Source organism: Harpia harpyja, chromosome 19, assembly GCF_026419915.1.
Source record: "Harpia harpyja isolate bHarHar1 chromosome 19, bHarHar1 primary haplotype, whole genome shotgun sequence".
Taxonomy (NCBI): domain Eukaryota; kingdom Metazoa; phylum Chordata; class Aves; order Accipitriformes; family Accipitridae; genus Harpia; species Harpia harpyja.
In genome coordinates, this window is record NC_068958.1 from 1850821 (window position 1) to 1877604 (window position 26784).

A 26784-nucleotide genomic window follows, 5' to 3' on the forward strand; every position below is an offset into this window, starting at 1 on the left:
TTTTTAAAAGATAGATGTGCAGTCATTATTTTGAGGACAATTTGTATTGATAAGGCCAATAATAATATAGGCACTTTACTCTCCTGCAAATATAATTTTGATTCTTTTAAAATTCTCAGGGGTTTGTTGCTTTGTTTTGTTTTGTTTTGGTTTGGTTTTTTTTTAGCATTTTATGCATTAAGATTTCAGTCGTGGGTAAAGGATAACTGTGTAATAGCTAAAATTTGTCAAGATGTAGTTTTTGCGCGCAAGCAATCGGAGTTGTACAGCAGACGGTTGATCCTTGGGGAAGTCAATGAGATTCTGCACAAGGGTGAACCCAATCACATTAATGAGGTCTTTACTATAAAGGCATTATTTTGTATCAAAATACATATTTCTGCAGAGTTTACTCTGAAACTTATATAGCTCCTTTCCAAGTTCCCTGCTGAAATTGAAAGGAGGATACTTCTTTGCTTTACATGGCATTCTTCAATAGATCCTTTCTTGTTCTTTAAAAACAGGAGGTTGTTAAATAATCTATCAATAAACTGTCAAGAAGTCAAAGTTTCCATATCTGTTTCTGCCTGAAATCTTAAGAACTTGCCACATTTTAGTTGTCAAGAAACCTCCAAAGAAGAGTCTATGAGCAGTTGAGCCTGAAACCATTGCTAAGAATGGGATGTGCTTATTTGAATTATGTAGGAGGAACATGTTCTTGCAAGGGAGTCAATATGTTTTCTGCTTCATTGAATAGGTTATTAGATTGATGTAGTTTATTTGTTGAATGATGGCATTGGTTTTAGAAATAAATGAAGCGAGAAGCATCAATTTAGTTATTGATAATTTATTGCTATTGGTCAGAAAAGTGTTGAATTTATCAGAGGGTTTGTCATTTAGTCAGGGCTATCTTGTTTCAGCTGAAAGCAGAAATATAGTTTACATTTCAGGTTCTGAAATATTTAAAGGTGAAGGAGAATGAACGATGAATTGGCTTGTAGTAAAGGTCTGCAAACTGGTTAGACATTTATGGTGGGTAGTGGATTATAGAATTTAAATTTTGAATATTATAGAACAATATAATGTAAATGGATTACTTTTGTCTATGAACACAACTGTTTGGGGACTAACATGTTTCTGGTTTTGCCTTTTTAATGACTGTATTTGTTTAAAGTTGTAAAGTTGAAAGTGATTAATTTCTCTGCTGATCATGTTTTCAGTTTTCATATTCATGCTTTTTATTTGATATTATGCAAAGGCTATACTTAAAAGTTTCTTTGTGTTGCTGTTTTACAACTTTTAGAAAATGGTTTGTGGGCTAAACAATTTGTATTAATTTTAATACACATTATTTTAATCAGTCTTTTAACACTCAGATTTTCTTTCCAATAGCAGTAGGCAACGTTAAACATTCCTGCTATGAGACCTATTGGCTTTATCTTTTGTTATTTATCTTGCTGATGTTAGGAAGTATTCTCTAATCCCCCAGACCTCTGTTCCTAGGTAACAGTCAAAAGCTGTGCCAGCAGAAGTGGTCCTGCCAGGCCAAACCCATGTGGTTTGGTGTTATTCACTATGATCCATATGGTCAGGGTAGAGATTGTCCCTAGAGAGGTGTTAACACTCAACAACCCAACCTCCTCCTACTCTTTGGAGAATTGCTGGATGGCTCCTGCTGCCTGCCCATGTGTGAATCTTGATTAATTTTTCATTTTTAATGAAGTTTGATCATGTTTATTATTTCACATGATTGACTGCCTGGTACTCCTTCCATGTAATTGATAAAGCCCATATTTCTTCATCTGTCTCTTATTTCTTCAGGGCAAAGTTGTGAAATTGTGTGATGTGGTTAATATTAGATTTATTGGTCCCACTAGATGTATAAATTATCTCTTTTTCTCTCCACAGGAAGTTCTACAGACTTTGACCAAGTTTTGTTTCCCCTTCTATGTGGACAGGTAGTGTTAGCTTTTCAAACTTTACAAGAAAATAAGCTTGTCAATAAAACCACTGTAGAAAATAAAAACCATACCATTCTTAACATTCTGTCTGCTTGACTGTGATTTAAAGCACCCAAGTGCAAATTATAGTCTTAGAATCACTTTTTCCTGGGGTTTTTATGGGCACCATCAAAAAAAAAAAAAAGTTTTAAAAGTTTGAGCTGTTCAGTGGCAGCAGTAAGAGTGCATTTTATTTTACTTCCACGTAATGGTTGGATGTGAAAATGCTTAGGTAGTGGTTGTCAAATATGCATATTACTATCAAAGCTTTGTGTGAGTATGTATTTTATTTCTTAATTGCCAAAATCTGGGCAGAACAATGAAATAAGTGCTTTACATTTAAAGGCCTCTTGCTGGAATGCTGGTGGTTTACTTGGTGGCTACTTAATATGGCTTCTAATTTTGGGGGGAAAAATTGTAAAGTAAGTTACAGTGGATTTGATAGGAGCTGAGAGTATTTAATTTTTGTAATTTAGAAAACTCCAGAACTTACTTAGTTTTTCTAGTTTTGCTTTTACTGTGAGTTATTTTTGATGGTTTCATGAAAAGAACAAGCATTGAAATTTAGAAAGGATGCACCACTGCTCACATTATCTATAAGCATCATTGAATTCATTAGAATCACTTGTCTTAGGTCAGCTAACACGCTGAATGGTTTTGATTGATGAAATTGACCTTAACTGTGATTAAGCTGCTAGAAATCTTTTTCTCATTTTAGTGAAATCTGTGATATTTACAGTAGAAATTGATTTTCTTTATAAATCAACATCCATTTTTAATATCACTTCTGGTTTGAGCCATTGTTCAATTTTTTTTTTTTTCCTTTCATTTTTTTCCCCCCACCCATAGGCCAGCTTGTATTTCTTAGCTACCTTGAAATACTGTTCACTAGTTTCTATGAATGGAGATGAAATCTCACTATGCTTCTCTGGAGATAGGAGTCTACGTAATAAAACCACTGCTACACTTTGTCCTCCAACATAGTAATCTGGGCTTTTGGAGGAAGCTGAAAGCTTGAATGGATCATGCAGACGATATGTTCTTTCAACCCTCCAGGTGGTTCCTGCAGATCAGGGTTGAGAGACATTGGTGAGGCACTGCTGGAGACAGCTATTATTACCAGTGCCTCTGCTGTACCTGATTTGTACATAAAAAGAGAATTTGAATATTCTGGGCTGTCAACATGAGCTACTTAACCAGTGCTTGTTGACTCAGATGACCTTTAAAAGCCACAAATTTGTCTTATAATTTGGAATCACTTTTTGCTGATTATCTTTTTCCTTTCCTAAGGGGAGAGAGTAGGGAAGTACTTATATTTTTCTCATGTATGTGTTCCTACTAGAAATATTTATGCTTACTCTGTGTAAACTTATTGTACCTAGGGGTTTTGTTTGTTTTGCTGTTTTTTGTTTTTCCCCAGCAATATAACATTTTGAAAGATAAGAACGCTGAAACCCCATATGGGGTGCATTTCTGGATTCCCTTCTTTAACTGAGTATCACAGTCACTGAAAAGACTGTAAGCCAACCATTTTGAACATAAAGGAGAGATTGTAACCCATAGCATACTTAATAATTTAAAATTAAGAATGGACTTTCAATAGTCCAGAAGGTAGAGGATGTCCAAGTTAAGGATATGGCAGCTGAAAGAGATGTGTGTGCTACTTCTCTTCCTGATGTAAAAGTACACACACACGCGCGTGTGCACACATAGGTGTGTGCGTAAGTATATATATAAATAAATACTTCTTGTAGTCCTCTATGATCTAAATTTGACTTAGCTTTGAACTGTGTGTGGGAATTAACCTGCCAGTTACAGCAAGAAGGTAAACAGTCTTATATCACTGAATGCAAATGAATTTAACGTGACCATGATAAAGAGAAAAATACAGTGCATCTTAAGTGCAAAATGTTCTTCATCCTTTAGCTACTTCCAGGTTTAGAACTGATCTAATACCTGTTCTTAGAAGCTATTTCTGGAACTCAGCAAGTGATAAATTTTCACTAGTTGGTCTATTCTTTCCCTATTTACTGTTAACCAACTACTGAATATTTATTTATACATTTCTTATACTGCATTTAAAATAAAGTTATTTAAAGTAGTGAGCAGGTAGCCCAATAATGAAATTAGTTCAGATAATGCTTTAATATTCCCCTCAGTCTTCTCAGTAAACACTTTTTCTACTTTGAGATGAAAAGAAATTGCTTCTACAAGAAATACTGTCTTCAGTTACGTGTCAGAAAGGTCCTTACAGTTGTGTCTTACAGAGTTGACTAGCACTCTTTAGTGGGATTTTATCCCTCTGTATGTGCCTGAAAAGTGGTATGTTGGATCAGATCTCCAGTTACTGTAATTCTTAGTCCTCAGGGTGTTTTTTTTAAATATATATTGTTTTGTTCATTCTGGACAAAAAGAGCGAGAAACAAGTGGTTTCAGTAAAGGCCTTCCAAATACTTAGGTACTATTCCCAGTTAACTAGGTTGCCTTGTTGTTAGTATTTTAGTATTAGAATCTCTCTGCGGTGTTGGGAGGTTTTAAAATTATTCTTCTTAATATAACAATGGAGATACTGGCTCATTGTTCAGATAACTTAGGAACATGGGTTAATACCTTCTGCTGGAATAATATTCTGGGTAGGATGTCTCTTCAGGATCTGTGGAAAAATTATCAGTATGACTTACAATGAAGAGATACTGGTACAAATGATCAGAAATGTGTAGTCACTAAAGAATAGATGCTGCTTTTCCTTTCACCAGCTCAGAGCCCAAAGTAGCATTACCAGTCATAGAACTTAGGTTTTCAAGTCCTGCTAGAGTCGTGTCCCCAGTTTATACCCTGTTTGTGAGGACTTTTACTTGGGGAAATTTAACTTACATAACTACGTTCTGTGTTACGTGCAGTATTGTGCCAGGCTTTCACTGGAAAATTCTTGATGGTAGAAGTGTTCTCCATGGTACTTGAGTTGAGTCTTGCTCTTCTGACTTTGATGTTGTAGATATATACCACTGTTTAACAAGTGCTGAGAAAGGATGTAAGTCTTCACCTACATGTGCGTCTCTTCTAAGGCTGCATGTTTTATAAAGCAGGTGGCAAAAACTGAAGATGTACTATTGCCTCTGCCAGATCGCTACTTCAAATGATGATAGGATGCCAAGATTTTGAGGCGAATCAAGATCTTCTGTATATCTGACTGTTCTTGGTCCTGAAGGTTTTGGCACTCATTGACACAGACTCTTAAGTCTTTTAATATTGATTCTTTTTATATATATTGTTGCCAGTGGTCAAAAATGACCAAGGACTAGTTGCCCTTTCCTTTAGGGAGTGTACCATGAGTTTTCTAATCTTACAGTTGCAGGATCAAGGCAGAGGCTATTCTCCAACTGCAGGAGTGAAGAACTCCACCTCAGTCAAATTTCATATTAGGATTAATTTGTGTTAGTCAGATATAGCTAGTGATGGAGGATTTTTAAGAAATCACTCTTCCTCTCTCCCCTTCCCTCCAATCCTAATTTCTGTCTGCCCATTTAGAGATGAGATTTATGGTGCTTCCATCCTGTTAGGCTCTAAATAGACCTTCTTCCCATTTGAAAATAGAGCTATGAATCTTAAGTCTTGATATTAAGATCCTAGGAAAAGCACTTTTTTGCATTGGGAAGTTTATCCTTCCATGTGAAGAACTGGTAACTGAAACTTGAGCAAGACCTCTCAGACATACTTAGTTTCTGCAGATCACATAAATGCAAGAATCTTTAGGTTTACTTTGGAGGAACTTACCAACGTGTCACAATTGCTTAATAAACAAGTTTCTCCCTGCTGCAAATGAAGCATGTTTTTTTCCCCGTTCCGTAATTTTAATTGTCAGCTAGAATGCTATTTCTCACACATGCTCTGCTCTCAACCTTGTTAAAATTAAGCATATAATCCCCTTTTAAAACACCATACTAAAATCACCATAGTAACATTACATCCAAGCTTTACAGATAAAACACAACACCCATAAGGGATTTTTTGGTATCCCCTAGCAGCTCAGTATGGTTTATGGAAATGGTTGCTCTGTTGACATTTAGATTTCGGTAGGATGATAGTACTTACACTGTCTAATTCTCAGACTACTGAAATGTTTTAAAATATCTGTCTTTTTGTTCATCTGTGAATTTGGAGCACTTTTTCGTCTTCATCACTGCATGTTTTTCCTTCCCTGTTTGGATCCACTGGAGGATTCTTCTTTCTAAGCTGGACAGTGACATCTTTCCGATTTGGATCCAACTTTTATTTCTGCAAGTCTATTTTTCTTTTTTTCTCTAGGCACTGACTGTATAATCTCCCACATAAATTGTTTATTGCGTTATATATGGCATCATAGAAGAGAATATTTGCTCGCTTTTAAGGCTTGTGACTGTTAGTTAAATGGCCTTGAATTTAATGGGTTTTTTTTGTTGCTCTTGGTAGGACTGACTTGTAAAGATACACGTGTAAATGCTAGTCTGTGTTGTCAGTAAACCTAAAATAAACTAGAACATAACTTGAAATAAGTGTTAATTTCATATCATTATGAGGTCTCGAATAGATCTGAAATTGGATGAAAAATCCTCTAATAATTACATTAGTCTCAGCTTCACCACTAAATGTCAAAATTTCTGTTAACAGTAAAACTACATCTCTACAAACTGGGAGGTGAGTTGGGCTTGGTTCATATGGAATCTACCGTCACTGTACATAAGCATTTGATTAACTTTAGACAAATGTGGGAATATCTCAAGAATGTCTTTCATTTTGTTAATAAATAGCATTCAGAAAGTGCCATGCTTTAAATGTAAAGCATCTTATTTTGATCTTATTTTACTATTTTGAGCATCATCTAGTAGTGGTAAAGTGCAGATGTGAATTATAGTATTTCTAAAGACATGAATTTTTAAATGCTTGGGTTTGGGTGGTTTTTTTGTTTGTTGGTTTGGTTTAGTTCTTGTTTTTTGTGTTGTTTGTGTTTTTGGTTTTGTGTTTTTGTTTTGGTGGTGGTGGTTGTTGGTTGTGGTTTTTTGTTTTGTTTTGTTTTCCAAAACTGTGTTTTTCCAATTTGGGAAAATTTTCCTATAGTGATACTTTCCACTGTGGTGTGAGTAGGAGCCAACATCTGAGAATGTTATTAGTTCACTTGAGCTATTCTTGAAGAGCCGTTAAGCTCTTACAGATGAGGCAAATGACTCTTAATTTTGAAAAATCATATAGAAGTCCTACAAAATTATTTTTATAGTCATGGCTGGCTTTAGCACAGTGTACTTTTGATTCTAATTTCTCTTTTCGTCCTTTGCACACTATTCTAGTCTTTCTTTTAACTGATTGCCTAGCTCCTAGAGTAAAGGAGAGTCACCTGGCATGGTTCCAGTTGCCGAACATTTTGGAACGGTGTATCTGGCATACATACAAAATTGGTAGATGGATAGTAAAGCTTCTACAAGTCAATATCCAAGTGCTGAAGAAGCTTAGCATGTTATTAAACATTGCCTTGCTCTTGGAGTAAACCAATTCTCAAACGAAGAGTAATAAAGAAATATTTTGGGTTATATGAGAGAACATGGGTTTGGTTTGTACCGTGTGTACTGCATTGAAGACAGTTGATAGTCATAACCATTTTCATTTAAAGATAAATGCATTTTTAGTATCCTCCCACACTTAAAAAATGGGAAGAAAATCCCCCAAACCCACTTGTTCCTCACCAAGCAACTAGCATATTTAAGTTTCTAGAGGGTGTATACTCTCAAAGTTAATTTCTAAAAAAAGCTCTGCTGAAAGAGGAAATGTTATAGGTTCAGTGACTTGGGTAGATACTTTTGACACAAAGTTAGCTCAGCATTAATTTTTTCCTCTTACTCTCTTCATTTTCAGCCATGCAGTTAACCAAGTTGGGCAGAACTTTACATTTGTGCTTACAGACATTGACAGCAAACAGAGGTTTGGATTCTGTCGCTTATCTTCTGGGGCCAAGAGCTGCTTCTGTATCTTAAGGTAGGTCTGTGGTTTGGCTTTTGGCTGACTCTAGGAAACAGTGTTTGACTTTGCTGTGTTACCCTCCAATTATAATTTCCAGCTGTTCAAAATTATTTTCCTATCTGGTCCTCAAAGTCACTGCTCTTCTGCAGAAGTGATGCAAAATATCTTGCACTTTGAGTTCCTCTGTAGATAACTGTATTTGTTTGTAGTCAATGTTCTTGAGTTAACAATGTGGAAAAAAAAATGTCTCTCTGCAGTAATTTGATATGACATAGCATGATGGCAGCTGTTATCTTTAGCTGTCACAACTGATCTTGTTAAGACATTTTGTGGACATTTGTATATGCAAGTTTTAATAACAAAGCATCTGTTGGTAACTGCAAGAATGTCACTGATGCTCTCCACATCCTAAAAGTTTGTATGTGTGAGCTTTACTCTGTTCCGTTGAGGGTTTTGTGAAGTTTGTCATAATGAAGACTGTTAGTGGAAGTTGGGAACAATGCATTTCACACAGAAAGGGCAAAGAGGCTCTATCAGAGTAGTTTTTGATGACCTCCCACAGACATGTTGGAATACAGTCCGTAATTTTCTGTTTACATTTGCTGCAAGAAATGATGCAAGTAAAATCAGTTTTATTATTTACCAATGTATTAGTTCCATTAAGAACTTCTGTGGGTTGAAGATTTCCACATGGCATCCAGCCTCTCTTGTGCTAAACAAATTTAAGAATGGTCGATCTTCTGCTTTCTGCTTTTTGCATGTTCATGAGAAATTGGAAGTTACAGAGCAATGGCCCAGGTAGAGATAGCTCAGAGTTAACTGTATGAACAGCCAGCTAAGTGACTGAACAATTGCTGAAGCAATCACAAATGAGGACAATTTCCTCTATGAGCAATTGTAGACATCTGTCTCAGTCGCCTCTGGTTTGCTTTTCATGTGAGAGAATGCAGTGTAAGAACAAGAAGAACTTGTCTTTGTTCTATGAGTACTGTATGTTGCATGTGACAGAATGGGACCTTCTGTATATATGTTATTGAATATGACCCCTCTGGAGAATTTCAGGGATAATGTTGCAAAATCTAAGAGCACCTATCAAGTACAAGGACGCTTCTCATTTCATTGGGTTGCATACAGCAATGCCGTGGAATAGATTTTGGATTGATGTACGTATTTAAAATGAATATCTGTGCCATTTGTGCTGGCACTAGACTGGTGAAGATACCAAAAGTTTGTTACCTTGTACTACAGCATTATACTGATGGCAGTGATCTGCAAACTACGCCTTTACTGAAGAAGCTTAATATTTGGAGAAATTATTGTGAAATCTACCAAAATTACTAATTAATTGCGTAGGAGGCAGGGTGACAGGTGTTTTCTCAGTATCTTCCTTTATTCTTTCTTTTCTCTAGTAGACATTTCAACTATTATTAGCTATGGCAATCCAGCAATGTGGACTGTATACTGAAGACAGGAAGGTATTTCCCTAGCTGTTTCCCCATAGTTGCCACCCTGTATAGTTGGGGTGCTGATTCACTCTCATGTGGGAAGTGTCTGGTTACATAAGGTAACTTTTCCTGATTAATGACAAATTAAAGGGGAAACACAGTTTAGAAAGAAAATGTGAATGAGGAGTAGTACGAGTCCCTTCTTGATCTCTCCTGGATAAGAGTTCTTGCTGTCAGCTCCCTCATGTTAAGTGAATGCCAAGAAGAAATGGAGGAGTTATGTTGTAGTTAAATGCCTTCTGCTTCAACTCATAACCAAAAAAAAAAAAAAAAAAGAGTTCCAGTGCAGTTACAGCAGTGGATGAATTGGGACTGGGACTCTTAGCTTCATTCCTATTGCTTCTTTCTCCTGTCAACTAATGAGAAAATGAAAGTTCATCATTAATCCAAGTGACTGTAAGTTTTAGAGGGTAATAAGGAATGTAGATCAGCATTACACAGATTCACTTGTCCTGTTCCCCTATAGTTTTCATAGTTCCGTTCCTGCTGTGCTTAGCATCACAAGGATGTATGGAAATCTTTGATTAAGTTTAAAAATTGCATCTTCTAGGTGTTCCGTGACTTTCTTTTAATGTAGGACCACTGAGTCTGTCTCTCTTATTCCGTTTCCTTTGGTCTTCACTTGATTTCTAGTTAATCGTGAAACTACAATGATCAAATATTGTACATAACACCGAGTTGTAGAGCGCTCTAGCATAGATGACTACTTTCTGCATTTCAGACAGCAGAGGGCGGACAGAAGCACAAAACAAGTGTCACAGGTGGTCTGGTGGGGTTTTTTTGAGGTTCTAAGCAGTGAAGTGAGTTAAAAAAAACCCCACAAGCTCACATACCATACATCAAAATCTCCTGGGTAACTTGGAATTCTGGACTACCTTCTTCAATGCAGTATGTTACAAAACTTAAAATATGCGTTTTAATTATTTTCTTTTCCAAATGATGAATGCATAGTAAGTTGAGAGCTAATGTCCAAGTCATCAGATTCTGAGTTCTAATTTGGTAATTTCAATATCCTAGTAAAATTTCCGTGCCCAAAGATTTTTTCTTTCTAAGGCTTCATTTAAGTACTTCAGGATTTTGACTGAAATGAAATAAATCCTATTGGATGTGCATTAAGAAGCTGGATTTTTTTTGTTCCTAGAGTTTTGTTTTGCTTTAATCTAACTTCACATGAGATTTGGCATGGGCTTTTGAGGATGAACAATATAGGTAGTTCTGAATTTAGTGAAGAGCTGTAGTCTTTCATTTAAAAAAAAAAAACACCAAACCAAAAAACAAGAAACAAAAAACAACGTGTGGAGACATTCCCAAACCGCTGTTTCTCACTCTCCTGAGACATCCTCTTCAACTCCTTAATCAGGCATGTCCCCTAGTTTTGTTCTGGAATTTGTATACTTTTGTTTCTCATCTTTTCTAAGTCTTCTATGTATGTAGAGAGGTAATGTTCTTTCATTAGGGCAAAAGAGTCTGGAAGGTGTCAAAGAGGTTCAGAATTTGTTCTTGATTGCTATTTCCTGCTAATTGAAGTGTACTGAAAGATGGAGACATACTGATCTACTGATATGATCTCAGTGATAAAAAATAAAATAAGACTATAAATTTATCTTTCTACTTTCATATGTTCTTAAAGCATATAGATGCTTTCTGATTCTTAACAAGTTTGCATGCTGAGGCTCTTAATTTTCATTTCCTCATTGTTTTAATGTTAGATCTCCTTACTAGCTTATTCATCTTTTCAGATTTCTAGCAACTCTAGCTGTACTAAATTCTCCAGAAGCCCATTTGTTGGTTACGTTGTGGACACTGTTGTTCAGTGGCTCAGCTGTATTTGCCTCTTTGGTTAATTCCTGTGATGTAGAACGCTTAAAAGGCACAGGCATTGATGTATTTCAACATTCTTTTGATGGGAAAGTAATGTGTAAACCAGTTTGTATTAGTATCGGTAAGTGTACTGAAAGGAGTAGAGTGTTCTATTTTACAATCTGGTTTCTCAAAGCTTAAGTGGACAAACACTTCTGTATGTGGTCTGCTCATAGTGGGACAGAGTTAAAAACCTCATAGCTAAAATTACTATAAGCATGATACTTCCACTTGTACTGTTTCTAATGGTCTGAAGATAGGAGAAGAAAATGAAGATAGGGCATATAAAGCTATGAAGAGACTGCTGAACATATGAAATACTGAATTCTATGGAGGCATTGAAACATGAAATTAATTTTTTTTTTCTACCTTCAGAGAAAGATATCAAGTTCTTGTATGAAGACATTATTTAAAAGTGCATATCAGTTTTCATTGTAGTTGGCTTTTTTGTCCTGACTTTTATATGGTGTAGAATCTTAGACTCCTGACAACTTTGTCTTTCCGTGCAATCATAAAGGAAGAAAAAGTTCTGCTTTAGGAATGTAAAAAATCTTGTTAGCTCAGTCCGAACACTTTTTTTGATACCCTTATTGGAGAATGTTTATATAATAGAACAAGTTTTATTTTTTAAAATATTTTTATCTTTTGTCTTCTGAAATACTTCCAGAATTCAGTATAAGGACCCAGTTACTGATGCTTGAAAAATTCTTCAGGTTATAAAAATATAGGATCCAGTAATTTCTTCAAATGTCTGTTTATTTTATATTCTGACTATTTGAACTTTAAAACAAGTTATATGTTTATGAAACACACTGCTTTTAAATAAAAAATAACGGCAATGTTGACTGTATGGTAACCTATTTAAATGTATGAATTGGTTTAAATGTGTAAGTCAGTGTAATGATTTCAGGTTATGTAACATAATAAAATGATGACCTGAATAGCTCTGGTTTTTTTCGTATAGATAAAAAAATCACAGCCATGTTCACCAAGTCAACCCTAATATTTAACGTGTACTTCTCTTACGGCAATGTATATTTGAGTTTAAAAAATAAATTTTGTAGTTTAATGAGAAATAATATTTTTGTATCGATTTAACGGAACTTTTGTAGTAAGTAGGTATAAGGCCAAGTATAATACTTGTGCTCTTCAAAACCATTTGGCAGAATGGTTTTGAAGTAACGTTATTGCTGTTACTTGGTTTGCTTCATAATCCCTTATTTTTTAGTTAAGATTCTGAGGCCAGTAATGTGAAAAATTGAATGAAACCCACTCTGAAATAAAAATGTGTTTAAAAAAAAACCAAACACAAAACATCCCCAAACCCCCTGCACTTCTACAGTACAATATAGCAATCCTAATCGAATTGTTTTTAACATTTTTGAAGAAACTTAGGCTGTGTAAAACACTATGTTCTTAATCTAGCCTGGATTACTGGTGTATGGTAGAGTATTAAAATCTATAAATTGTTTTATATACGATTCTTCACTGATTGTATTTAAATATATTTTCCAGGATGTCACTAAGCTTGAAGATATTACGATTTACTGTTTCTTAACTTACAAAGCTGGACAGAATGTCCGTTACAGTTCTCCGTTTCAGTAGAAGTCAAACTCATAAAAGCTACGGTGATCAGAAGTCAGTGTACTTGTCCATCTATGCAGATAAATATGTTGCCTTGTTAACTGCAGTTTCTCCACAAATGTGATTTTGGTCAATTTAATGCTGTATTTAATTTGCAAAATTTCTTTTCTCCAGATATTATTAGAGCAGCTCTGAGAGATGTTAGGTAAATGCTGCCAGACCATACACAATCATTTATCCCTCAGAGGCTGCCTATGTGTTTTTTTTCCCTTTCCTATCAAAAAGAGTAGCAGCAATAATAGTAAAACCTTTGTCAGAAGAGAACGTGAATGAGATGACAGTAGTTACTGCTTTGACAATACTGGAGAAGTGTGTGGTAGTGGACAGGTTGTATTGCCCTGAAGGCCCCAAGATTTATGCGTACTTAGTTGAAGTAATTAGACTTTGGTGGACAAGCACCCTCTCATTCCTGTAACTCTGTAATAGGTACCTTGCATTTTTTTTTATTATTAACTAGTAGAATTTCTGTTTTTTCTGTTAAACTGTGAGCTATAGCACCTATTTCTAACTGCTTGAAGGGGCAGTAATAATATAAGCCAAAGATTTTTTTTCTTGCTCCAAGTTTTGTTAAAGTTAAAAAAAAAAAAAAAAAAAAAGGTAAAACTTTGCATAGTTTTGCTTTGGTTCACAGAACTACTGGGCAAAGTTACTGATTTAAGAAGGTGCTATAACCATGTGCAACTCTGATTTCAATTTTACTTAATTTGAAGTTTTCAGTGGGTATTCAGCTTTTGTACCCAAATGAAAATCATTCTTCTGAAGTGAAATGCAGAAACATTTGTGTGGAAATCCCTCTCGGCCAAAATAGCTAAGCTCTGCACCACTCTTTTTCTAAGATAAAAAGAAATGAATCTATAATAGTTTGTGACAGATGGCAGAAAATGTAACTAACTGAATGTGATTCTGTATGGAGTTATTTGAGGTTTTTGGTGTGATTTGTTGTGAGTTCCTCTCCTCCCCCCTTTCCTTTCCTTTCCTTTGATTGCAGTCTTTGTCCATTTATTCTTAGGATAGAATAAGATTTCTGAGCAGGGGCCTCTCTTGTGGTGCAAAGTGAGAATTGTTTTTAATTGAGCAGAAACATGTGGAAGGATCAGGAATATCTCAAGGGATTACAGAAAAATTCCAAATTTGTACTACTTACAGCTTGTGTTTAGAGCAGGGTCTGCTGGGAATAAATGTTAGTTAGTGTGACCTGTGACCTTAAAAACTGTTGACATGGATTTCAGCCAGAAACTAGCCACAGAACTCCTTTGTTAAGCTCATTCATAGCTCCTTGAAAACTCTAGTCAGTGAAAGTTGCCAGCTCAAATCTAAGGAAAGCAGAGCCCTTTTTTTTTTCTTTTTTTTTTTTTTTTCCTTTTTTTTTTTTCCCATGCTTTGGAAACAGTGGACGCCCCTTAACCAGCAAGACTTCTTTAATAGGACTGCATCGCCTAAACTTGATTGGAATTGACAGCTTCCTGGCTCAGGCTTGCCAACTGGCAGGGCATTGATGCATAGGGGACAAACAGCTTTAAGGGCCTGTATACCACTGTTTGTGTATGTGCCTCCGAAATGTAACACACTTCTGTTGTGATACCTTCTAATGTAAAGAAAAAAAATCCCAAACCCTGAACAGTGTTTTCAGTTCCACAAATCTTTCAATTATTTTGGGGGAGAAAATTTAGTATTTATTGTGGGTTTTGTTTTAAAATAATTGTCCTGTTGTCTTCTAGAATTTTCCTTTTTCACTGATTTGGCCAGAAGCCACAGAAGAATATTTACACATGGGGGCATGGGGTGGGGGGGAGGAGTACATTTTGATTTTAGAATTTTGCCAACTTTTTTTTTTTTTTTTTTTTATAATGTGGCTGTATTGTACTTAAAAATCTGATTAACCCACTATAGAAGGGTTAAATTTGCAAAACCTCCTTCTTGTGCACTCACTTCTTTAAAAGCTTTTAGTTTTTCCACTTAATGGGTTTTGCGTGTCTTCAGCTGATTCTGTGGTAGGATTCATTATTTGGCCTGCATGGAGGCTCACCTGACTTAAATTGTACTTTTGAAGGAAGATGTACCAATGCATCAATAAGTTATGTTGCTACTATGTATATCTGGTAATAAGAATAGGTACAAAATGGGATGTGGGAAGGAGAATACAAGTTTTGGTTAATTTTAAGCTAAAAAAAAAGTATGCAAAACAAAGTAATCTTCATGAAGAATCACAGAGCAGATAGATGGTAAACTGAGATAAGATATCCTTAACTGATTTACAATGAAACTTTATGCTGTTTCTCTACTGCAGGAGTAAAGTCCCACTGATTCAATATCCGTTGAACAACCTGCACTGTTAAAACACCCAAATATTACAGTTTTGATTCAGGTATTTCTTAAAGGCTTGATTTTGTAAAAGTACGCACTATGTAAGGCTGATAAGCCTTTTGGAATATCTTCTATGGGATTTTTTAAAGAAGGAAATAGTAGATGCAAAGGTGAATCAACCTCATTTCTCCCAAGGACAGTGCAACGTTAACCAATAATGACTTGTTTTCTAGGGATGGAGAGGAAGGGTGGTGGAAGAAATTGGAAGCTGCTTCCCCCTTGTAGCCATCCTCTTCCATTGAAGGCATAAGATTCTTGCCCTTTTCTTAGCGTTATCATCCTCTTTGAATTGTTTTCTGCTGGTTTTTGTAGCCTCAGAGGGCTGGACTTCTATTGCACTAATTCCTGATCACCTGAAATAATTTGAGTGTTGCTGGATTCCACCCACTTTTCCAGAGTTGACTTTACTGCCTGCCTGCATATAACAGAGGGCATTTTGTTCATGTCAGTGAGTCAAGTTGGAGTAATTCACCTCAACAAAAGCTTGAGCCTATAGAAATTCTTCAATAACGTATGGAAATTATTAAATACTTTAATTAGAAAAATTGATTTTTGTTGTTGTTGTTCTAAAATGTTCTGTAGCTGTTGTCTGTGAAGGAATATTTGCAGGTGAATAAGGAAGGACAACCCATTCTCACTTTATCTGGATGAAAGTTTGGAACATTGAAAAAGCACAGATTTGTAATGCATGCTTTGAACTAGTGTTAATAGGAATTTTCTTCTGTGGATTATACAGCCTATCACATTAAGGGCAAATAATTTAATGTATTTAGTAGTAGTCTGATATGTGGGAAGGCTGAGCCTTAGAATTCTTCTTGTTAACTAAAAATTTTTACCCAATTTACAGTTTCTTCATGCTTTGCATTTTTCCTTTGGATATATATAAAAGTAAATTAATAGGAAGTTTATTTTATGCCTGGCAAGAAAGTAGTTAGACTACTTTTTTTTTTTTTTTTTTTTTTTTTAAATTTATGGCACAGTAGGAAAAAAAGTCCCCTCTCTGGCTGCGTGCTGCTTTGAGGAAGATGTAACTGAACTATTGTTTGAGGTTTTGCTGGTTTCCCACTTGCAGGTTGTACATGGGTGGGTTTTTTTGCCTGATCGCTATTCACAGACATTGATTTCAAGGAGAGAAATTACTGGTTTTTGGATGTTTTGTTTGTTTGTGTCGTGTCCCACTGCCCCCTCCCCAGTCTTACCATTGATATATGTAGACAACTCAAACTTTAATTTTAGTATCTTGGAGTCAATTGGAAGATGGAGAAGGGAACTAGCACAGGGAACAACATGGTACCAGGACTGCTGAATTCTGTACCCAGTTTTCATTTGTGACAGATGCAGTGACCGTTACCTTAAGTACTTTTGTTTTGGCAAGCTGAGTAAAATAGATTTGGGGGGCTTTTTCTTGGTAAGGTTAGTTTATACTTAGTTCATTGTAGCCTGCGTGAGATTAGTGCTTTTATTAATTTATGTAATTTTATATTGTAATTACTTTTTAAAAAAAGTTTACATATAATCCACTTTTTTGAAAGGAGAGGAAGAAAACTGATAATGAAACTAGGCTCGCCTACAACAGAGGAAGAATTTCTTTTGCTAATTTAAAGTTGTAATTACAAGTCTAGGCTGCAAGCAATCACTGTACATAACCCCAGAGCAGAGATAGCCTTTAAACCCCCCCACCCCCCACCCCACCATATCTCTCTATATATCTCTTTAACTTGATTTCTTCCCTTTCCTTTTTTGCTGTTAGGCTTCTGTGTGGACACAGAAAAATATTACTGTCTAATTAAATAAGAAGAAATTCCAGACTTTCTTTTACAAGAATTTACTATAATTTTCTGTTGATTAAAATAGTAATAAGCAAAATCAATGTTTTGCTTCCATATGTATCTATATGATACTTTCAAGCCTTCCAAAAAGATGTTTGGTAAAGGCTGGAAATGATATGGAACACCTCTTGGACAGTCTGTTTGGTCCTTGTGGTGTATCGACCCTGCAATCCCTGTACTACTTAAAACGCTTCAGAGATGAAAGAAAATAGCAAACCGGTTCTGTTTGACATTGGCAAAGGCCACAAAAAATACATGTATAAGTCATGAGAAATTGGTTCTCTGTGATTCAACAGTACAACAAAATTGTACCTAATAAAACTGATGTTATTGAGCCTCTGTCTGCCTTCTTCATAGATTTTTAAATTACTTTTTTTAGCAGTGGATTCAACACATGCATTGAATGTAAGGAAGAGTTGAAGATGCAGGCGTTTCTCAGTTCTTTTGCACGGACCTTACAGAGAAAGGAAGAGAGGGCAGACAAGACTCCTAGCTAGAGTCTGACCTTCTTTCACAGAAATTCTAGTTTCTTACAAGCTTTAACTGTAGCAAAACAGTTCGACTTCCTCTTCTGTGTATGACAGGAAATTGATCTAAAATGGCTTAGAAAATGTGAGAACGCCATGAATGTAGTATGCAGGGTTGGAAGGGGTCTGCTGCTGTTGCAGGCATTTTGCTTTAACTTGACATGTTTATAAAACAGTTTACATCTTAAAAGTTTAGGGTTTTTACCCCTGCTGATTTGCTTAAACAGACACTGGCTTTTATTTTCAGTTACTTGTCAGAATATATATGGAAATGGGATGAACCTAGTGAAAAGAGAGCTTGACATTAATTAAATTTAGCTATCTGCTTTGTGTTTCTTCTTTCTGATACACTGTTTCCAGTATAGTTTTTCCAAACTTCCTGTGGTTTTTCTTTATTGTCCTTAGAAGTTTTACAAGATAGAGATGAGCTATTTAAAAATACTGTTCCAGGAAAAGAGGAATAAAATTTTGTATTACATCTGCTCATTTGTTGTCTTCCATTTTCATCTCTGCCATTAAACATTTTTTAGACTCTAGAAACTTATTTCAGAAAGCCTGTAAGGCTGTCTTAGTATCTTATCTTGCTCAGGTATCTTTAAATAAATTTTGAACTGTCTCTCAAGTTATATTAGCTTTCTGAAACTATATTCTCTGCAATACTGAATAAAATACACTTATTAAAATACTCTTAAAAACTTAAAAGCATGTGATAATGCATTTTTTTCTGTCCCGTCATTAAAAAGCTTCCATTGAAGTTTATTCCTAGTTTTTCTTGGTCCTGTTATTGATCATGAATGAGCACAAACATTATTAATCATGTCAATATGTTCTGTGTATTTCATAAGAATATGCATTCATTTGTGTGTACATGTGCAAAAATATAAAAGAAGTTTTTATATATTTTTGTATCTAAATGTCTGTGTAAAGAGCAGTGTCACAAAACAAGATACATCTTAAAGAATCCAGTTAATTCTGTATGAGGCCTGTATTTTCTGTTTTATTAATATGTGAAAAATGTGTATGGTATTTCCTCTTAATTGTTTGTTTTCTTTGAAATTGTATGCAACATCATAGTTGTAGTCATAGAAATGCATTTTGATGTTTTGAGTTTTAAGACCAACATCGAAAGGAGTTGATTCCACTGAACTCATAAATAATGAATTCTTATTTTCAACTAGATGTAGTTGATAAATAACAAGTCAATAGGGAATATATTAAATGACACTGAGTGAAAAGCTTTGGGGTTTTCATTGTGGTGTCAGTAGGTCTGTTAAAGGCTTTGCTAGCTGAGCTTGAAGTTTTAAAGCATGGTTGAATTGGTTTAAATATTTTTGTTGAAACTCAAATACAGTAGAACCTTGCTAATCCGCACACCTCATAATCGCGACACAAGAGTGGCAAGCTCCATGTATGGCTCAGCAGAAATGGACAGGGCTGGAGTAAGGCTTCATATTTCTAGGCTTCATTGTTCTTAAACATACTACAGTAGGCTTACTATGTTAAATTCTATTTCTGTAATTTATCATAGTAGCATAGTACTTTTCTTCTTTTTCCAGTCTCTTTTACCTTTTTTGTTTCACTTTTACGTATGTTTCCAAAATGTTACCAATTTGTGTTGGGTCCTTTAGTCATAGTTGCAAAGTACCTGATGTTGTCAATATAAATGAATTAAAATTTGAATACTAAATGCAATAGGAAAAGATTTAGAGAAGACAGAAAATGTTACAAGTTCTGAACTCTGGATTTTTCTGTAATGACAAATGCTCTGAAAGAGAGAAATGTCTTTCTAGGTAATGGAAGGACACTGGTTACATTGCTTTTAAATGAATTGAGATTCTTGGCTTTTATTCTGCCTTGTCATGCACACCTTCATTCTTGTTTTCTGTTCACTGGTGACACATGCCTTATGGTTGGAGTAGGGGATGTGGAGTCTGCTGCAGATGCTTCATTGTATGTGATCAGCTGGTGATGATGTTTGAAACAGAAGTGCCCCTCTCTTTCTATCAATTTTTCTCTTACTGTCCACTAAAAACAGACGTTATTTATGTTCATCTATCAAGTTTGAGGTTTTATCTTGATTGCAAAAAGAAAAATAAATTCTACTGTTATAAAATACTATGAAACACTAGCTCCAACCAGTCTGCTTCTCCCCCTGGCCCCCAATTGTTGATAACATGCTTAAGGAAAATCAGTTAAGCCGTACCTGATCTGTTCCGGTTGAGGCAGGTACTGCAGGCACGGGTGTCTGGAATAAAATGTTGAATGTGTAAGAGGTTGGCTGGTTAATATTAGGAAAATATTTTTTCCCACCGAACTTCCTAGATAAACTGGACCTGCTGATCGATAACTGCATGCATGAGCTGTACAAAAAAAAAAAAAGGTATCTCCTGGGAAGTATTTATATTAGAAATAAACATTAAAAGTCAAATTTTCAATAACCATATTTAAGTCCCTTCTTACATGTAAATAAGAGGTTGCAAAGAATATTAATTTGAATAATTTATTTGGCTACTGTTCAGCCATTTTTTAATTATTTCTAGACGGTGCTTGGCATTGGAGAAAAGATGTTTTAGTTTTGTTTTGCACTATATATGTGTATATATACATCATTATTCTCAGTTGAAAGTTTAAGTGTTATCCTTTAACACTGGTATTTATTTCTCTACATGTTGATTTTGGTAACAAGTCTGAGCTGTGTACTTGCATTAATTTTGTCGTGGGATAAAGTTATACCACTTTTGAAGTTAGTAGCAGCCAGAAAGTACAGGGAGTTGTTTACAAAAGAGTCCCATCGATTCTCCTTTTCTGTGGAAGCATTCAAGCAGTAAGACCTGCACAGTCTGTTTGGCACAGTAGCTGCTCTCAGCTGGCCCTGTGCCCTCCTGCTGTTAGTCGGGGCAAAGGATGTGCCAGATCTCAGATTGTAACGGAGCAGAGCCTGCTTGCAAATCTGCTTGTAGTTAGCCTGGGGCCTTTTGGCAGCAGACTACAGCCGATTGATTTAGTTGCAATCCTTTTTGCTTAATATTTTCCATCTGGCCAACAATGACCTATAAAGACAGACACAAAACAGAGTTTGAATTATGAGGAGCGTAATAGTAAAATGCTTCCAAATCTCACTCTAGAACCTGTACCAATGGATCGCTGCTGCTGTGTAGTTGAAGGAAGTTTGTTCTAAAGCACTATTGCAACATTGGTGATAAGAAAAAGCATCGTAGTTCTCAGGTTCGAAATTATGTAATAGAGAAATGTGCATTTCAGTTAAACTCTTAATGTGTTCCCCTTCTTGCTATTTCTTGCTTTCTATTGATCCTGAGCTGGAAGCGAAGCTCTCTCAGCATAAGCTTCCTCGCACGCTTCTCTTGCACGTGCTGCTAGGGCTAAATCATAGTGTGGTGTCAGGAGCCATGTGAGAACAAGGGATCACAGAGCGGAGATAGGGAGGAAGGGAAAGGAACATGAATATGGAAACGCTTTAAGGCATGCAGCAACAGGTTTGGGGAACTTGCATTCTAATGATATTAATAAGCAGGTGGTGTGTCCCAAGCTCTCAAATCTGCAGGATTAATGCTTTCCAGAATGAGCTGTTTCCAGATCTGGGCTATTTGTCAAGTCTTCCAGTTCTGGTCAAAGCAGAATTCTTGCTCTGATTGTGGGTATCCTAAACACTTCTAGTCCTCTGTGTCTTTAAAGTTTGTGTCCTTAAAGATTTGTGAACGAACTTGTACAGTTCCACAAGTTTTAGCAGTCCTGGCAATGCAAGCTTTTTAATGTGCAGTTTACCACCTTCACCTAGGAATGCTTGGGGATGTTTTTTTTCCAAAGGTGGCAATAAATTGTGCACAGACTTCCACAGATCTTGTTGGTCATAATATTTACAGGAAAATTAGAAATTGATTGAACTAGGAGAAGGTTCCAGAGTGTGATTCACATTCACACTAACTACAAGCCTGAGAGGCTGGATGAATCCTTCTCTGAAGATGCCTGTTTCACTTCATTAGCTATAATGTACCCTACTATAGATGTAGGCAATTGTTCTAAGTTAAAGTTGTTATTAGTTTGTCTTTCCTGTGGACTCCAAAGCACAAGTAGTCTGTGCTGTATATTTAAATGCTTGACAATTCAGTTAATCTAGTAAGGTAATATTGCAACTATTCCAAGTCTCAGACATTTAGAACCTAGAACTCTGAATAGTTCCCTTGGGGGCAGAAGGGGTGCTGTTTCGTGGGTTTTTTGTTTCTCCTTTTAGTAGAAATTTTCACTTGCTGACTCTGAAAACTATAATGAGACGTGCAGAGGCAAGGGAAAGAAACTTCTGCTGTCCCAGACTGAGTTTACCACAGCTTTGAGTTACTCTGTACATTTCCTGAAGCTGTTGACCGTATAAACTAATGCAGGGCTCTTATCCTAGAGTCGCTTCTCTGCTGACAGTCCTTTGTTCTTGTTTCATCTCGGTCTGCTGCCTGCTGCTTTTAATCATAGCAGTAGTAAAATTGGGGATCTGAGTTCATGGATGTTGTGTTCATGGAAGTGCAGTCAGAGGCACAAGTATGTTGACTTCAGAGTGCTCCTATAATATAGCAGAGCATTCCTGTTGGAAACTTTCTATTATTACTTTATTATTTTTTGAAGTAAAAGTGAAGAGCAAAATTAATAGCCTGAGGAATATGTGCAGAAAGGAGAAGTGAATCCTGATGATGGTTTTAGGAAAGAGCTAGAGGTAAGGATGAACAGGTAAAAGATGCATCAATGATACATGGGTTGAAGGAGAAAGGTAGACCAGTTAAGATTTTAGCTGTTGTCAGTTGTTTCCATGCACGATTTTTGGTCGGCTTTTTTTTTCCCCCTTATAACCTCAGGGTAATTCTTGCCAAAATAAATAACTAAAAAAAAAAAAAAAATTCCACTTGTGTAAGACCAGAGATTAGATTTCAGATGGAAATTAGCTTTCAGATGGAACAGTTGCTGTCATGTAACAGTCCTGGATTGGAACTGTCAATTGATTTAGCTGAACAAACTCCAGGTAATTTTTATAGCAGTGGTAAGTGCCATTCATTCTGAATATTCCCTCTTGGAGCAAAAATTAAGATATTGGTATAGTGAAAGTATTGGTTCTGTGCTATTGTCTTGCCGTTTTGGTTTTGTTGTTGTTTTGGTATGCCTCTAGGTAACACAGAGTTCTGACCTCCAATTTTTTGACGTTATCTTGCATCATTGGAGTTTCTTGACAAAACTTGTGTAAATGTGAAACAAGAACAGTATTTGCTTTCAGAATATAATGAGTAAATACACAATATAAAGTTAGTTATGACTTGTAGCTATTTGATCTCTCTCAATGCTATCCTTCTCAGAGACCCAGAATCCCTTAAAACAACCCCCCCACCTCCTTCTCCTCTTTCCCCTATATTACCAATCCAGGACAATGCTAATTTAACTGACTTTTAGTGAACTTAAAGAATAGTGAAGGTGTGTCAAAGGAAGTTTACTGCAGATTTTGCCAAAGCTTTAATCTTGACTGCAAGTCAAAACACTTTTGTAAAATATCAATGAGAAGGATCACAACAAAAAATGTCAAGTGTTAGTAATACTAATGTATTGCTACTGGTGGAATTAGATAAAGCTAAGAATACTGCATTCTAGTCCAGCTAGTTCACTGGTCTTGCCTACTGACCAGAAACCAATTTTACTTAATTAATTAGGGCTTCATGTCACACCTTCTTTAGTTGCTGAACAACTGTAACAGAAGTAATTAAATCATGTCACTTTTTATTACCTTTGGCCCTGGCTGACTGGCTTGGAAACTTCCATTCCAGGGCTAATACAAAATGAATTAGCGCATCACCCTGGGGAAAACCCAGTTCCATAGCATCAAAAAAGTAGGGAGGAAGTAGTTAAAGTACAAGATGGATAGATCTTCTCTTCTGCGAATGGATCAGGTTTGGGTTGCTGTCTGAAGGCTTACAAAATGCATCTGTCAGGAATGAGACCATCTTGTACTTGCTGACAGATGTATACAACATTCCCCCAACGAGATTACATGGCAACTTCCTCCTTCAAAAATCAAGACGTGGCAGGAGCCCTCAGGTTATGCAGTGGTAATTGGAGAAGCAGGGGCTGTTCTGAGAGGTAGAACTGCTGAGAAAAGCTGCATAAGTTGAATTCTGCATATTGTTTCAATAGAAAATGTGATTCAGCCACACTGTAATAATAGGAAAAAGGCTTTATAAGGCTTCATAGAGGCAGTGTTATCTCAATTGTGCATGGTTCTGAAATAAAAACCTTAATTTCTAACTCTGGCTGTTTATGAACATGCTTGATAAGGGACAGATCTTCCTCCAAACTGTACAGTACAAGTTACATCTAAATGTTGGTTGTGAATCCTAAAACATTGTATACTGTAGTCATAGACAACCTGCAATCAAATATCAGACTCCCTGACTTGATCTTTATAGTCTTCAATTCAAGGACTGCATTCGCATCTTGTATTACAAATGCTTATTTGCTGTAAGTAAAGTGATTCTTACGTGACTAGCCCAGTTTCTCACATTGCCAAATTATGAATTCCAAGTACCACCACAACACTGAAAAAATCATGAATTTCTCTCTTGGCTCCTTCAGCTGTGGTTGGATTTGAGTTTAACTTTTATGACTTGCTACCAACTGACTTGGGGACCAAACTTTGATTATTATTAGGAGATGTGTACTACTACTGAACATGTGAATATTTCTTCACAGTAATGAAGTTCCCTCCCTGTGCATATAAAGAGGGTTACATATAATTAATGACTTCTCTCTCTTTGTTACTGGAATATTCTCATTCCCTACCCCAATTTTCTCTGTATTTAATTTACCAAAACGCAAAGAATTAACATAGTATCCTAGAACATTCTCTTATGAACACACACAGGTATGAAGCTGCATTATCCAGCTTTGCTGCTTTGTTGTTGGAATGATATAATACTATCTGTTGAAAAAAACCAGTCTGGGCTTATCAGGTTTTCTCAGTATGCATCTCCCCTCTGTATTCAGAAATGGGATAGTTGCCATCTTGATCCTAAAATGTTTGCCTCTTACTAAAACTTTTTTTGTATTTATTGATATGATTCTCCAAGCTTTTTCTAAATCAGTTTATGGTGCTGATCTGTGAGACCGAGATATTTTCCATGTGGTGTGCTTTTATTAAGTAGATATTCCTTTCTGTGGCTCAGAAGGCAATTAATTCTCTCTCTCATGTGACAGTGTGATTAGCCAGTGAAAACCTTGGCCTTCCTCCTATGATTTATCTAATTGATACTTCCTTAAGTATTGGTCTGACAGTTCTGATTATTCTACTCTAAATATAACTTCATGTCCTAATGAGTTGTTCTTTCCCAGAGATGGGCATTGGTCTTACACAAGGTTGGTCGCTGTAGAGGTAGAATGTGTTGGCCCGTTGGGAGTCACTTACCCTCTGAACCTGTTACAGTAATGATGTGGATGGCTTTTGAGCTATATTTATTACGCTCAGAGTTTCTTAACTCAGAGTTTTTGGGACTCAGGCTTTGGGTTTTTTTTTTTTTTTCTCCTTAGCCTTTGACATAGGTTGATGGCTAATGACTAATTCAAAATATATGGGTAGAAAAAATCCCCTCTGGTTCAAGAATAAAAGGCCCTGGGAAAGACAGAGATTATAGAAAACACACCTGAAGCTCAGCTTCAACTTTCCAATATGTGGCAAATTTCTTTAGTAGCTGAGCAAAAGTCCTTAACAGCCTTTCAGTGTGGCTCTTGAACATAGAGGTGTGTAAAATTTTTCTTCTCTTCAGGAATTTTTTGGCATTACAAAATATGCCAAAGTCCCATGGCTTTTGGAGCTCGCTACAGCAGTGTGCTGTAGCACATTGTGCATTTTGCTGATTGGGAGCACTTTTGATTTATAATAAAAAGTTTGTAACTCTACTGAAATTTCAGCTGAAACTTTGTACTAGAGGACATAGCTCAACAAGCACATACGATTGGAGTCTGTAATGAAAAGGAGCTGTTTCTCTGGTCAAGGAAAAAGGGTTGATTTGCATTGGGATGAAAAGGCTGTGCAGGATCTACTATTTCAACCTGTGATAGACTTAACAGTAGTCTTTGATCCACAAATGAAATGTGATGGATTTCAACTGATGCCAGATGTCTCATACCTAGTGGGATCTCTGATTGTCTGCCACATCTAGAATTCTGTCTTCCCGCACTTTCATATGTGCTTTTAAACGTGGTTTGAGAAGAGAGATTCCTTGACAAGCTAAGCCTTTGGAATCCTTTCTCTGTATTGTCACTTCAGTGGTGATCTTTAGGCTCTCATGCTGTCTAACGCATCCTACTTTTTTAAAATCAAGCCTCATGTGCCAGACTGCTCTAGCTACTTCATAACCAATTTTTTTAAAGTCCAGGAAATTTAGTGCTAGTATCATCTGTAACTTTTCTCAGTTTAAGGCTGTTCTCTGCCCTCTTCTTGTTTGTTAATTAGAGCATTTTACCCTGGCCAAGTAAAAACATTGTTCAATGTATTCCTGTTGGCATTAAGTGGAACATAATTGTTGTCTTTTTAATTCCAGTGCTATCTTGTTGCATTTCATAAATCATACTATAAACTGTCAAGCACTTCAGTATGCCCATCTTCTCACCAAGTGTGCTTTATGGGGTATCCTTTGCCTGTGGTTTTAATAAGAGTATAAAGACATAATTGTCAGTGTTTGCCTTGTAAACGCAAACAAACTTTTTTCGTAATGTGCCTTTATTTCATGTTGCTACTTCAGTCCTTTGCTCTTAAACATGCTTGAGAAGTTTCTTTCTTGGTCTTAAACTAAAAAACCCCAAAGATTTACAACTTTTTCTTCTGAAAAGGAGCAAGAGACCTTATGATTGTGTTTGGGAGTTTATGGGGCTTCCCATTTAACTTTACATCTACTAAAAACATACAATTTTTTTTTTTTTGAGATAATGCACTTGACCTTCCAGAGTTAATCATCCTAGCATGCTAAATTTGAGAAGGGAGGTATACCTAGTAAGACATGCTTATATTAGCTGGATACAGTAAGAAGTGCAGCTTTCTACTCCATAA

The 26784-nt window shown here is 36.1% G+C and overlaps 1 protein-coding gene across 11 annotated transcripts in view; it reads left to right on the forward strand.

Moving 5' to 3' along the window:
- Nucleotides 1-26784, forward strand: part of DENND1A (DENN domain containing 1A) — a 216331-nt gene that overhangs the window by 53075 nt on the left and 136472 nt on the right. For 10 of the 11 annotated variants that reach the window (XM_052814751.1, XM_052814755.1, XM_052814752.1 and 7 more), the window contains exons 4-5: nt 1888-1937; nt 7863-7982. The exons of the other annotated variant lie outside the window; for it this stretch is intronic. In XM_052814751.1, the coding sequence (XP_052670711.1) occupies nt 1888-1937; nt 7863-7982 (170 nt within the window). The remainder of the gene's footprint in view (nt 1-1887; nt 1938-7862; nt 7983-26784) is intronic. 11 annotated transcript variants of the gene reach the window in all.